The sequence below is a fragment of the Zingiber officinale genome, chromosome 7B (genome assembly GCF_018446385.1).
Source record: "Zingiber officinale cultivar Zhangliang chromosome 7B, Zo_v1.1, whole genome shotgun sequence".
NCBI lineage: Eukaryota > Viridiplantae > Streptophyta > Magnoliopsida > Zingiberales > Zingiberaceae > Zingiber > Zingiber officinale.
This window is the reverse complement of record NC_055999.1, coordinates 110,725,247-110,739,474: the sequence shown is the minus strand read 5'-3', so window position 1 is coordinate 110,739,474 and position 14,228 is coordinate 110,725,247. Positions and strand designations below refer to the sequence as shown.

The 14,228-nt window shown below is 38.1% G+C and overlaps 1 protein-coding gene across 5 annotated transcripts; it reads left to right on the top strand.

The window, feature by feature from the left end:
* Positions 1 to 5,171: 5,171 nt before the first annotated feature.
* LOC122006902 (calmodulin-interacting protein 111-like) lies at positions 5,172 to 13,928 on the top strand. Of its 5 annotated transcripts, none has more exons than XM_042562591.1 (11): positions 5,172 to 5,622; positions 6,943 to 7,101; positions 7,280 to 8,139; positions 8,707 to 8,902; positions 9,161 to 9,368; positions 10,255 to 10,709; positions 11,245 to 11,671; positions 12,455 to 12,535; positions 12,627 to 12,817; positions 13,343 to 13,491; positions 13,607 to 13,928. In XM_042562591.1, the coding sequence occupies exons 1-10, from the start codon at positions 5,311 to 5,313 to the stop codon at positions 13,463 to 13,465; spliced, it is 3,012 nt and encodes a 1,003-aa protein (XP_042418525.1). In that variant the 5' UTR covers positions 5,172 to 5,310; the 3' UTR covers positions 13,466 to 13,491; positions 13,607 to 13,928. The 5 variants fall into 5 exon arrangements, with proteins under 5 accessions (XP_042418525.1, XP_042418524.1, XP_042418523.1 ...); XM_042562590.1 differs by having other exon boundaries at positions 13,604 to 13,928; XM_042562589.1 differs by having other exon boundaries at positions 13,600 to 13,928.
* Positions 13,929 to 14,228: the final 300 nt, after the last annotated feature.

The window sequence follows — 14,228 nt, the reverse complement described above, 5'->3', positions numbered from 1 at the left end:
TTTACTTCTTCTTTTAACAATTTATTTTCTGTTTTTGACTTTTTAAGCAATGTAGATAAGTGAGTGATAGTCTTATAACACTTTTCTATATGAGAAGAAGTTACCTCTTCATCATCCGACGATGATGAAGCCGCGGTTGAAGCGTCGCTCGAATCTCCCTCACTTCCGGAGTCCGAAACCTCCCTTGCCATGAGTGCTAATTGTCGTGTGCTCTTTTTCATCTTCTCTTCTTCCTCCGATGAGCTTGATGAGGACTCATCCCAAGTGGCCTTGAGAGCCTTCTTCTTCTTGACTCTTTCCTCCTTCTTTTTGGCTCGTTCCTCCTTCCTCTTTAATTTCGGACACTCGCTCCGAATGTGTCCTTTCTTGCTACACTCATAACATATAACATTAGATTTATCAAAATTTTGATCATTAGTTTTACCTTTTCCTTTGTATCTTCGGCTTCTTCTCATAATCCTTCTTACGAAGTTCGCCATCTCACTTGATGATGATCCACTTTCATCATCGGATTCGGAGGAAGAGGTGGATGAGGAAATCTCCTTTTCCTTCTTCTTTTCCTTCTTCCTTCTTCCATCCTTGCTCTTTGGTCCTGCAAATAAAGCAATACTCTTTTTGACCTTTGTTAGCAAGCTCATGAAGTTCCATCTCACAGAAAAATTCATCTAGTTTAACAATGGAAAGATCCTTGGATACCTTGTAGGCATCTACCATAGATGACCACAAGGCATTCCTAGGAAAAGATTTAAGAGCGTACCTTACTAGATCGCGATTCTCCACTTGTTCGTCCACAGAGTGTAGACCGTTGATGATTTCCTTGAATCTCCCATGAAGCTCACTTACCGTTTCATTGTCCTTCATGGTTAGATTTTGGAGTTGATTCAAGAATAGGTCCCTCTTGGCAATCCGAGAATCTCGAGTTCCCTCTTGGAGCTCGATGAGTTTGTTCCATAGGTCTCTTGCACTCGAGAACGGACCTACCTTGACGAGTTGGTCCTTGGCGATTCCACATTGCAAGGTGACCATAGCCTTGGCATCGGCTTGTGCTTTGCGGAGTTGTTCGGTAGACCACCTTGACGAATCGAGTTCCTTACCTTCTTCATCCTTTGGTGGTGTGAAACCTTCCTTGACTGAGAACCACATGGCAATGTCGGTCTTGAGGTAATACTCCATGCGGCCCTTCCAATATTGAAAATCTGCTCCTTCGAAGTAGGGTGGTCGATTTGTGCTAAAGTCTTCCTTCATAACCATCCTTGTTTGCTCTTTTGGGTGTTAATCCGAATCAAAGAGCCCCTTGCTCTGATACCACTTGTTGGGATCTTAGATGGCTAGAGGGGGGGGGGGGTGAATAGCCCTTTAAAAACTTAAAGAAAACTTCTACACAGATAATTGTTAGCACAGCGGAATTAGACAACTAAAGGAAAGAAAAACACAAGCACACTAACACTAGGATTTACGAGGTTCGGGGATAACTTGCCCCTACTCCTCGGCGTGTCCGTAAGGTGGACGACTCCTTGATCTTCGGTAGATCGCACCCCGGATAACTTCCGGCTACAAATCCTCCTTCTCGGTGGAGTAACCTCCCCACAACGTCTCAAGAAATATCTAAGTTAAAGCACGAGACTTACAGAAGCTCGGTGGCAAAGGAGAATAAAAATGCTTACAACCACGCGAGGATCAGTAGCAGAACAAAGATCGCAGTTCACCCGAGAGCGCAAGAGCTTCGCACAACAGCACACACTTTTCTTTCAAGCTTTCTTGTTGTTTTTCTGTTCTCTCCTCTCGCTGTTTTTATTGCTTCTCAAACCTAATCTCTGTTGTCACCGATCTGGTCCAAAACTGCGCAAATCAGCGCTGCAGCCAATCCCTCTTCCTCCTTACCTGGTTCTCTGAACTCACACCAATGATATCACAGTCATCACTGGCGTCTTCTGAGCTCGAACCAATCCCCAGGAGTCAAGCAGATCGCAGCCAAATCACAGCAGTATCCGTTGATGCCTGAAATGCACCATGCACCGCTGAAACCAGCAGAAAGACCATTTGTCGCATTCCTCTTATGAACTTAATTTGAAATTAGGCTTGGAATGATACCTGTTAATCTGCAAACTCAAAAGCTAACAGCACAGAGGATTATATCACATAAATGAATGAGGTATATCAAAAGCAGTGAAGGAATCGCTGATACAGCGAACAAATCAGAGTGTGTGGATCGGTCACCAGACCGATCACAGTGCCTTGGATCGATCAGGCAACAGCCTGATCGGTCTGAGGCCATTCTGATCGGTCGTGAGTGTGGATCGGTCCACAGACCGATCCACCCCTTTCTCTCTTCTGCATGCTCTTCTCCTGATCGGTCTCCCTGATCGATCAGATTGCACTCAGTGTGCTACTGAGTGTTTTCTGATCGGTCTGCAGACCGATCAGATTTCACTCAGTGTGCTACTGAGTGTCATCTGATCGGTCATCAGACCGATCCATGGAACTCAGTTTCACTGGATCGGTCTGCCGACCGATCCACTGATTCATGTGTCATTGGATCGGTCTACCGACTGATCCAATGTGCCATGGAATGTCCACTTAGGACCCTCTCTGACCTAATCCGGAGAATGAGCTACCGTGCCCTCTCCGAGTCCATCAGGTCCAGAGAACGAGCTACCGAGCCCTCTCTGACTTCGCATGCCAAGTTTCCTTCTTGGACTTTTCAACACCAGATGTCCGATCACCCTTGATCCATCTGGATTTTCCCTTGCCTGGCTTCACTCACCAGGACTTGCACCTAGCTTCACTCACTAGGGTTTTCACATGGCTTCACTCACCAGGATTTCCAATCTGCCTGGCTTCACTCACCAGGACTTTCCAACTGCCTAACATCCCAGTTAGGACTTTTTCAATCAGGTCAACCAAGTCAACCTAGATTAGTAATCAATCTGAGTTAAATATCTGATACAAACTTAAATCAGTGTTAACAGCAAAACAACATCCAGGTCAGACTGTATCAACATCCAGGTTAGGACTTATCATTGCCTAATCTCTGGTTAGGACTTTCTCAGTCAAGTATTCGGTCAACCTTGACCTACTTGACTCTTCTTCATATCTAACTGGTCAAACCTTGACCAGAGGGGAATTGCACCAACAATCTCCCCAATCGAACGATTACAACTGCAATATCCACATATTGTCAAATATCGAAACCTAAACATCAAGACTCAAGTTTGAGTCAACTCAAGTTTAGTCAACCTAGTCAACCTTACCTAAGAGATATTGTACCAACAAAGTTAAGTTAAGCATAAAATAAATCATATTGTTAAAATGATTATTTCATATAGCTCCCCGCTCGATTTTTTGATTTACCTCTTTATAGATAATTATTGGCCCAACCATGTGAGGGTGTCCGGATCAACGTATGACCTTTTGCATAAATTGTTTGATAAGTTAATCGAGTCAAGCCAAGTCGAGTCTAAAATGAACCATGCCGTTTAAATGATTATTTAAGTTTGACTTAATTTATTTTTTATGAGCGTGTGTTTTGCTAAGCTTGACTTAAATTTGGTATGTTTAGATGTTATCGAGCTTTAAATTCGAGCTTATTTGATTGTTTGAAACTTTTATATTTTAAGTTTATTTAGTTGATTATTAAGTTTGATAGTATAAACTTATTTATTCACTTTAAAGTTTTTTTATTTATTTAGTATGTTAATAAGAGTTTTATTAACGAACATGATTTATAAACTTTGTTCATAAATATTATTCATGAATATTAACGAGTTGAACATATATATGTGTGAGCTTGTTCGTTTAATTTAACGAGTTGTCCAAGGGGTGAATCCGTCACTTTAACAACCCCTAGAGTCGGCCTCACATGTATAGAAAGAAGTAAATTCAGGTATACAGGCAAGAGGTACTTGGTAGGGTGAATTTCATGTCATGAGTTCCTTACAAGATTTGAGCCTTGACTATTACATAAAAAATGTAATGTATCTATTGTCTACGCTACGTCTGTACATTCAATTTATTTATAGCCCTAAGTCGAACCATTATACTTATGTGAAATCTCGTGCCACTAATTTAGCATTGTTTCTAACCATGACTTCATTTTCATCTAATTATTCCAATATACATAACTAAGACTAATAATTAGGTAATCCTTATATTTTGAGGTTTTTACTCGATGCTCGACCTCGTAGGATAATTTTATTTGGCATGAGTCAATTCTTATAGGTTCATTCTCCTAAAAATTAAATACCCTTCCACTTTGAAGGACCGACCTTGAGGAATAATTGAGATGAGCAAAATTACCTTTTATTTTATTGAAGTTTAAAAAGTCTTTGATATGATTATTCAGACAAATAAGGGGGTTTAGGGCAATAACCCATTTTGTTTCCTTGACCCCTCCCCTAAAACTAAGGATGACAATGGGATGAGGTGCAAGATCTCTATCTTTACCCTGAATTATATTTCGTCTTCATTTTTATCTCCATCCTTATTTTTATCTAATAAGGAAATCCTGATTCGATCCGTAGGGATTAAATGTGTATCCTACCCTATTTTTATTCTTATTTTTACTGATGTATTGAACCTGAATTATTATTTTAAATGATCGATTATGTAACTCAAATAGAATTTGTGTTGATAATTTTAAAATAACTCTTAACTAACGACACCCTGAATATCCATTGTCCGCTTCCAAATTCATATTTAAAAAACTCCGCCAACTTGCCTAAGGTTCTAATTTTATCTATTGATCATCTTTTCGGATGAGTCTAATGATTAACAGATGAGGTATTATCATCATGAAATCTGAAATTCGAATTTCGATAAAGATGAGATAAATGTCTCCCTTATATATTATAATATTCCAAAAGTTAATATTCACCCGTGATTTATCTTTCGTCCATGATTTATCTTCTCCATTTTGACCTTGGACGGATTACGAGAGCACTGAGGCTGTGATTTTGCCCACTAACCACTGTCCTTGTCATCCCCACCTAAAACCGAGATGAAATCCTCTGTCCCCAAAATGCTGTGTCCCCATGTCCCAGCGTTGATCAGACGGCTATGATATTTTCATGATGTACACTGCATTCTTGAGATGTGATTTAGTCCATCTGATCGGCTCTGGGACATGGAAAGACAGCATTTTGGGGACAGACGATCTCATCTCCCTAAAACCCTAAACCCTTCGCCGCCACCGCCCTTTTCAATAGGCGGTCGCCACAATTCCTCCCCTTCTACTCCGCTGTCAGGGTCGGCGTTAATAACACACTACTCCGACGCGACAGAGCATCCGATCCCCTCTCGTTTTTTCCCGAGATGCCGAAGAAGGGGAAAAAGTCGTCAAGGGCTTCTCCGCCGTCTACTCTTTCGGACCGCTCGCCTGGCATCCCTGAGACGCCGAAAGTTTCTTCACTTGGTGTTCCATCGAACGATGATGATGAGGTTATCCGTCGCCACCGTCTCGCCTCTGCCGCTGCCAGGTTCCCGGCCTTACTCGACGAGGAGCGGACCTTGTGTGGACGGACCTCCAACACGGAGCCTTCGACCTCCGACGGAAACCGTGCTACGGTTTGGCTCTCTCAGGCCGCCATGATATCTAACTCCTTCGCCCACAACTCCGTTGTCTCGGTAATTTGGTTGTTCTGCGATTTCAGTATTATTGTTTCCCACTTCAACATGCTTATCATCAGAAAGTTTCATTTACACTAGTTTTTGTAAAGAAATGATCACTTTTCAAGTTTTATTCTCTAACCGTGTCAAAATTATTTTCATTCGCTTGTCCAAAAATACAAGGCTGCACCTTGTCTACAAGAAAATGACTTATAATAGAAAAACTTAAGGCTGAGTTTCCCTGCTATACTATTGTTCTAAACTAAAACTAAACCAAAACCATTTTTATTTATTTATCAAAATAAACTATACAGATAAACTTTTTTTTTTCTTTCAAATTTTTGGTTTAGTTCTGTTGGTTCAATTATAGTTTTAGTTTTTGTTTTAGATGCCCATCCCTAATGAGGATAGAAGAACAATTTATTCTTTTAGTTGGGTGAAGAAAATGACTTCCTTTCAGAGCTTATTCTTGCCAAAACCTGTTTCCCTATATAAGAATCTTTGGGGAATAGAAATGCGATGTTGGACTCCTCAATGACAAAGTTTGAGTCCTCTCTGACCTTGATAGCGTGAATGACTTTGTTCCATTCACTTTTCTCTTTGCTTGCTTCACTAGTTCCTATTTTCATACTCAACACGGAGCACAATAGTTGTATTGAGTACCAATTTTGAGAATCAGAATGAAAAGTGCTCTCGCCTTATTGTCTCCTCCAAGTACAAACACGTTGACTTTCTACTTTCTTTGAAAGATTAAAGCCCATGCACATTTAGACTTTGCTTATCTATCTAGCTAGCACTAAAGGTTGAACTTGTATCAGTGCTCTTTTAGTACAATTCTTGATAAAGATGGTTGGTCTAGAGAAAGATTCTAATACCTATATAGATTAACTCAAAACTGTTCAATACATGGGATCCCCTTTTTATAGATTAATAACATGACTTATTCTTCATAAAAGAAAGATTCTCATAGACTTTTCTAAAATAACTAAACAATTTTTTAGAAGTTCCAAAATTATAAAAGAAATAACTTGAACAAGTTTGAATAATTTTAAATAGAATTAAAATTCTTGATTGCATTATGGTGTGATGTTCTTCCTATGAGTGTGGCCCATGTCATTCTTAATTAACAATTTTGCTTCTTAATGTCTGGTTGCTTCTTTGGCTGTTACACTTCATGTTGATATCTGGCTTCTAGACTTTATGCTGATACCCAACCTTGTTTGCACTTTGCACTAATATAGCTCAAGATAAAATTTAGATTATGTAATGACCATCCCTTTGTTTTTTTCCTTTGAAATTTTGGTAGGTGAATTAATATGGACCTTATTATGGTGACAGGTATCGCTTCCTGCTTTGGACAATGCAAATCTGACTAACTTTCCACTTAAATCTTTAACCAAGGAATGTTCTTCACAGTTTGGTTATGATGCTGAAGATCATACGACTGACACAATAGGCAGTTATTTTGCTATTGCTTATGTTTCTTCATCACATGCGGTAAATACTCTTATTTCTATCCTTCATCGGAGAATCATTATAACTTGAGACTTGACTTGTTTTCCATACCTATATTTTCCTTTGTGCTATTTTTTATTAAGTTACTGATTGTGGATTTATAACTGAAGAAATCTGTGGTTGCAAATTTTACCAAAATGTGCTTTGGAACTATTTTCAGGTTGTTAAGAATGAAGCAAGATTATCTTGGGCTCTTTCACGCACTCTTGGATCTCCTGCACCTGGAAGAGCAGTATTTATCTGCCCAGTTGAGACACTCACTTTAACATCTAGTTTGAACAATTCTGTTGGTTCCACTCCATATTTTAGTAAATGCAAGGACCTTTACCTAAAACTCCTTCTGCCTAAGCCTGGATTATTTCGTTACAGCAGAGAAAGAAAAGCCAGTACTTCAGGACCAAGTTCTGGCCATCCTCCAATTAAAACGGTGGAGATTGCATTACCAAGGACGCCAAATCAAAATAAATCTTCTTCGTATGTTGTCTCTCCTATGAGCTCAAAAAGTTCCAATAAAGTTACTTCAATTTCAGATTCACTATCTGACATGGATGCATCTATTTTAAAGTTGGCTGTAGAAGATGAAAGAATCAAGGAGATAGTGCAGTCACATGCTTCGGTGTGGTTATGTGGCCGTCGTTTGTTCAAGGGAAATTTTGTCTCTGTTCCAATAGGTGGACCAATCTGCGTTTTTATGGTGGAAGGTTCTGATATGCCATTGGAGGGGTTCTCTAGTAAAGAAGTGGCTTCAGATAAGAGTGATTTGTTGCATAATGAATTACAAATCTCTAGTTTAGATAAGCTGGATCCTATTTTTGTGCTCGACTCCACAACAAAAGTACATCTCTCTACTTCAACCTCGATGAATTGTAAACCCTCCAATGAAGTGCAATTGGACAATGGCTATGCCAATTGTAAACTTACTCACAGTAAGGAAGCTAATTTTGTTATAAAATTGGGTGGGTTGCATAAGGAATTTGCAGCATTGAAGGAAATTATTTTATCCTTGTTGGCTGATCCTAGGTATCAATTGTTGTCATTATTGTCTTTGTATAATATATATTTTTCTGAATCATTTTTTTATTTCTGATTGTTTTTATTCCCAACTGGGACTTTTTACATATTGGTATTGTGAATAATGAACTTGGATGGATTACACAAAATTGTTTGTCTAAGAGGTTCATTTCAATTTATTGAATGTGAACGTTTTTACAGTGTTAAAATAATGTAATATTGGGATTTGTTTACTAAAGTAGCTTATGAGGAACTGCTGAGTGTCTCTTTTAGTTGCTTGTATCATTATTTTATTCTTCAAGCTGTTAATCCAAACTACCAAATGCAGAAAATCTGATCTATTGATACCTTGTTATGTCATTCTTGAAGATTAGCTTTTGTAATTGATGGAATGCATCTGAATTTATTGAGCTTGAACTGTATTATTTATTTCTGTCACTTCATATCTTTTTGATGGAATGCACCTGAATTTATTGAGCGAACTTTATTATTTATTTCTGTCACTTCATTTGTTTTTGTGTTTCTTTCCCCAGCATTCTTGCCATTTGTTGATCTTATCGTGCATACCTTTTTCAGACTTAGGTACAAAGGTGTGCTACTTCATGGGCCTCCTGGTACAGGAAAAACATCTTTGGTAACTTCTTGTGCGCATGCAGCTGGTGTTAGACTTTTCTCTATCAATGGGCCTGAGGTCATTAGTGAATACTATGGAGAATCGGAGCAAGCATTGTGCAAAGTTTTTAATGCAGCCAAACAAGCTTCTCCTTCTGTGGTTAGTTGTTTATTCTTATTTCATATTGTTCATCTTACTTATTTTAAATTGCATCTATGAGTCACTTACTGATTCAATCATGGTCTCCACGACGATGCGAGGTCGTTGCGAACCTTGCAGCTTCGAACCTCGCTGCACGTCTCAGCATTTTATACCATGCAATAGTCTCATGTTCTGTTGTTTGGAGAATGTAATGATTTTGTTATATTGTTCTCTTGTGTATGCATTATGAAGTACTAATGAGAGTTTCCTTTACAGGTTTTTATTGATGAATTGGATGTCATTGCTCCAGCACGAAGAGATGGAGGTGAAGATCTATCTCTTAGAATGGTTGGCACACTTTTGGTATTGTTGGATGAGATAAATAAAAATGACCGTGTACTTGTCATTGCGGCTACCAATAGGCCTGACAGTATCGATCCTGCCTTGAGACGACTAGGAAGATTGGAACGAGAAATTGAAATAGGTACATTTTTGTATTACATACATGCTTGTTTTTTATTATTTAAATATTGCAACAGTCATCTATTTGGTATTACAATATCACAACAAATCCTATTTGTGGTATTAAACTTTTCCATTGTGGAATTGACTCTTCTTTGAAGTCTGAACCACAAAATAAAAGGATTCAGTTACAAGGGAAGATATTCCAATGTATGTTGTTTAAAATTGGCAATTGCGACCTGTTACTTGGACTTTAGGTATGATTGACTGACACTAACAAGGATGCAGAATCTATCATCTTGCATTCTAGAATTGTTTAGTTGTGGTGAGCGAGGTTGGTGTTCCACTTGGTGTTGAATGTCTATATGGGTATGGCAAGGGTAACTAAGGAATTCAAGTATTAGAAGATTTAACTTCATAGATGTTAGTATATGATTGGCAAAAGTAATTGCAGGACTATTTGTTGGTTCACAACTTTTTTGTCAACTGGAAAATTAGAATAACTTGACATATAGGCAGTTTGTATTTGCAAATTTCTTACTTAGTTTGTATTTGAAGGGGAGCCTTGACGCAACGATTTAGTTACTGGCGAGTGAGATCACGGGTTCAAGTATGGAAATTGCCTTTTGCAAAGGTAAGGTTGCAAACAATAAACCCTTCCTTGGGACCTCGCATTAGCGGGAGCTTTGTGCATCGGGCTGCCCTTTCGTTGTGTTAATCGTCATCCTAGGTTGGAATCATCGAAAAATTGGATACCATTCTCCATCATTAGGATATTTAAACTACAGCTGACAAGAATGTTGTGGAGATACATTTGCCTAACTGTTTTGTTGACTTTGCTTAGTTATATCTAATTTGGCTACTAAGCTTTTGTCCTCTACTTTGCCATTTTTGATTTTCATCCTTAGGTGTTCCATCTCCAGAACAGAGACTAGATATACTATGGACAATTCTGAATGATATGACTCACTCACTCAGCAACATAGAAATTCAATCTTTAGCTTCGGGTACACATGGATTTGTTGGTGCTGATCTAACTGCTCTCTGCAATGAGGCCGCCATGAATGCTCTTCGTCGGTATATTGAGGTAGAAGGTATAGACTACCATTTTAAATTAAAAGAATATCTAGGATCTCGACTTCACAAAGATGTGGATGCTGAAACAACAGAACAGATAGATTTGATATCTTCATCACTGTCAGCATTGAACATGTCGTCAGAACAGGCTTCTCCTGTCAGTGGATTAGGTCGTCAAGATAATTGTAATATGTCTGTACAAGGTGAAAAAAGAGTTAGGCTTGCGCTAACTCTTGAGGATTTTGATAAAGCAAAGTTGAAAGTGAGGCCTAGTGCTATGCGTGAGGTACTTTTTCTGAATCACTCACATCAAGCATCAATTTATGCCTTAGTGGTTCTCATGTCCTGTATTCTTATAAAATATATATGAATAAATGATGTCATAATTTACTAATTGCATGGTTTTAAGATATTTGTACTTTGTACTCGCGTCCCATCAGGTCACATGCTCATTGCATCCATCTTCCATCATGGTGCCTTCGATATTGCTAATGAAGTTGCAAAGATTATGATCAGTTGTTTACATATTTTTTAGAAATCTTTGTGTGATGACGTGAATGAATTTTGCTACAAAATCCTTGTCCTTTCATCTATTTTTGATCTTATGGTATATCAGTTGAGGGATCAATCTGTAATCAGTTTCTTCTCTCTTGCCTTGATGGTCAATTTGGCTCAATTATCCAAGTTTATTGCTATCAGTTTCTTAGTTGTAATCTTGACTATCATCTTCCTTTTTTTGTAGCATGATACCAATTATGGTGTCTATTTCTTGCATGTTTATATTGACTTCGAAATGATTCACATCATTTATATGATGATAGGTCATGCTTGAGCTTCCAAAAGTCAAGTGGGAAGATGTGGGGGGCCAAGCTATGATTAAACAACAGCTGATTGAAGCAGTCCAATGGCCCCAATTATCACCTGATGCATTTAAGCGTGTGGGTATTCGCCCTCCAAGAGGTTTGTTGATGATTGGTCCACCAGGCTGTAGTAAGACATTGATGGCCCGTGCGGTAGCTTCTGAGGCAAAATTGAACTTCCTTGCGGTGAAGGGTCCTGAACTTTTCAGCAAATGGGTTGGAGAGTCTGAGAAAGCAGTGAAAGCATTGTTTGCAAAGGCCAGAATTAATTCTCCAGCAATTGTGTTCTTTGATGAAATAGATGGCCTTGCAGGCACTCGTGGACAGGATAGTGATAGCACAAGTGTTGGTGACAGGGTCCTAAGCCAATTGCTTGTGGAAATGGATGGTAAGTAAATAACTTCAGTAAATTCTATTACATCGTTATGGTACTTTCTTGTAAGATTTTTACACAAGATTTCCTTGTCAAGCTTAGGTCTCAAATTTTGTACTTATGGAGTTTGTAATTAATTTTCTTATCTGTTATTTAGTTCCCTGCAAAATCTCAGAAATATAAGTTTATTTTTCTCTCTCTTAGAGATTTCAGTAGGTTAGTGGAATTTAAAAAATATGAGAAGGATGAAAGGTGGAATGTATATGGGGGAAGAAGAGAAGTTTTTTGATGATCCATCAGATAGGAAGATATGGTCTTTCTGAAGCTAATGAGTAACTCAATCAGTCAGCTAATATCAGTCCATTGAATCAAAATGTCACTCATGATAAAGTATATGATAACTATTCGGATCTATGCTATCAACTTATACTGAGTCTGATGTTGGATTTACAGATTATATTTTTCTCTTTTGTTTCAATATAGGATATTGGAGAGATTACTTGATGCCATATTGGCTTATTCTGATAAACACCTAATTCCAAGCTTGGAATGGAGTTAACAAGCGTCCAATGGCTCTTCTGCTAGAAAAATGAAAATTACTATGTCAGGATTATATCAACTTATTCTCTATTGAGTTTCGATCACAAACCAACTGAATCATGCTTGTTTGTGGTTCTTAGGTTAATATTAATCACGAGATCTATTGAACAGTGGATCCACAACAAATCAGTTGTCTTTTTTGTGGTGTTTTCTACTAATCATATTTAATACATTGTGGTCGCCTCGTGATCATTTCAGGTTTGCATCAAAGAACTGGTGTTGTAGTTATCGCTGCTACTAACCGCCCGGACAAGATTGATCCTGCATTACTGCGGCCAGGTTCTCTTGCACCCCTTTTTCTATTTATTTTAATAGTTCTAGCCCATCAGGTTTTTTTTTCAGGCATTGCTGATACTTTTGAGCTCAACAGGGCGCTTTGACAGGGTGGTAGATGTCCAACCACCTGATGAAAATGATAGGGAAGATATATTCCGTATTCATTTGCGAAACATTCCTTGCAGTTCTGATGTTAGTATAAAAGATCTTGCTCAGCTCACTCAAGGTTATACTGGGGCAGACATCAAGTTAGTGTGCAGGGAAGCTGCTATTGCTGCATTGGAAGTATGCTGCTTTACTCCCTCATATCTATTATTTGTGTGCATATATTGCCATGCATGTTCTACAGGGGAATTCATCAAATCATTTGTGTGCATATATTCTTACAGATGATGATCCATATTGGTCAACGCTCCTGAAAAATATTGTTCCAATAGTCAATGGGATATCACTACTATATCAGCATCAGTAAATATCACCATGCTGCTCATGCCAACACAATTTTGTTGGTACTGAGTTTGTAGGTGCATTATATTATTTAAAACTTGAAAAATTATAGGATTGATCTCACTAAAATGATGCAAGAAATTAATGTGCCCATTCGATGCATGATAATCATTTTATTATTAGTAAAGTATAACTATTAATAATTGAGATGCTTGTTATATAATTAACATTGATGACTCTAAATTTTTAATTCAACGACTTTCTTATTATTAAAGGCTTATATTTGGTGCTCGACATGTTGTTGTCGGATTAAAAATCTTGACACTTTTGAAGCTTACTGAGAGTCTGTCTCAATCTTATCAGGAAAGCCTGGAGGCAACTGAAGTGTCAATGATGCATTTTAAGTCTGCAATTAGTCAGATTGAGCCATCAGATCTCAAATTCTATATAGAGCTTGCAGCGCAGTTTAGAAGATTGGTTGTATGACGATCTGTGATAGGCAAATGTATACGGTAATTTTTTTTCTTTCTTTTCTGTTCACTCTTTACAAGTCCTGAGTACATGCTTCTCTGTGATTTTCTTTTTTCTTTTTGTCCTGATTTGTTGTACCTGCATGATAGTTAGCAGATGAGTTTGGCGTGACCTGAGAAATCTTGCATTTATGAAGGTGAATTGAACTGAAGCAAGCTGCAAAGGTTTCATAGAGTTTTTTTGGTCTTTCTTATAACACTAATAATTTGTTGATATTATGTCTAGAAAATTTACCATGTTGTGTTGGAAATTGCGATTGAAAAATCCTACATCTTTTTCATTTTATTCTTCAAATGTATATTAGCCAAGAACCTCCTAGTCTGTAGAAGCTCCTTAAATTCACTCAATTCTGGGAATTTTTGTATGATATATTAGCTGGAGCACATGCTCCAAGTTGCAATGGCAAAATATTTGTTACCGTCTTGGATTGTATTCATTGCAGTTAGCTGCATTAGCTAAATGAACTTAATTGTCTCCATGGGTTGGCGGTACTTGTATGAGTGGTTGTTTTAATATGTCTTAAGCTCAATTCCGAATGAGTTAAAATGCTTTATCGGGTGCTTGATCTCCTCCATATAAAGTGTTGTTGTATTAGAGCAATGTCTCTCTTGATTTATTTCCTTTTAGAAAGTGTGGGCTTGGGTTAACCTGGAATGGCTGTTAAAGTGAAGGTTTTACTTTTGTTCTAATAAATGCACTGGGATCAAATTTTGTTGTC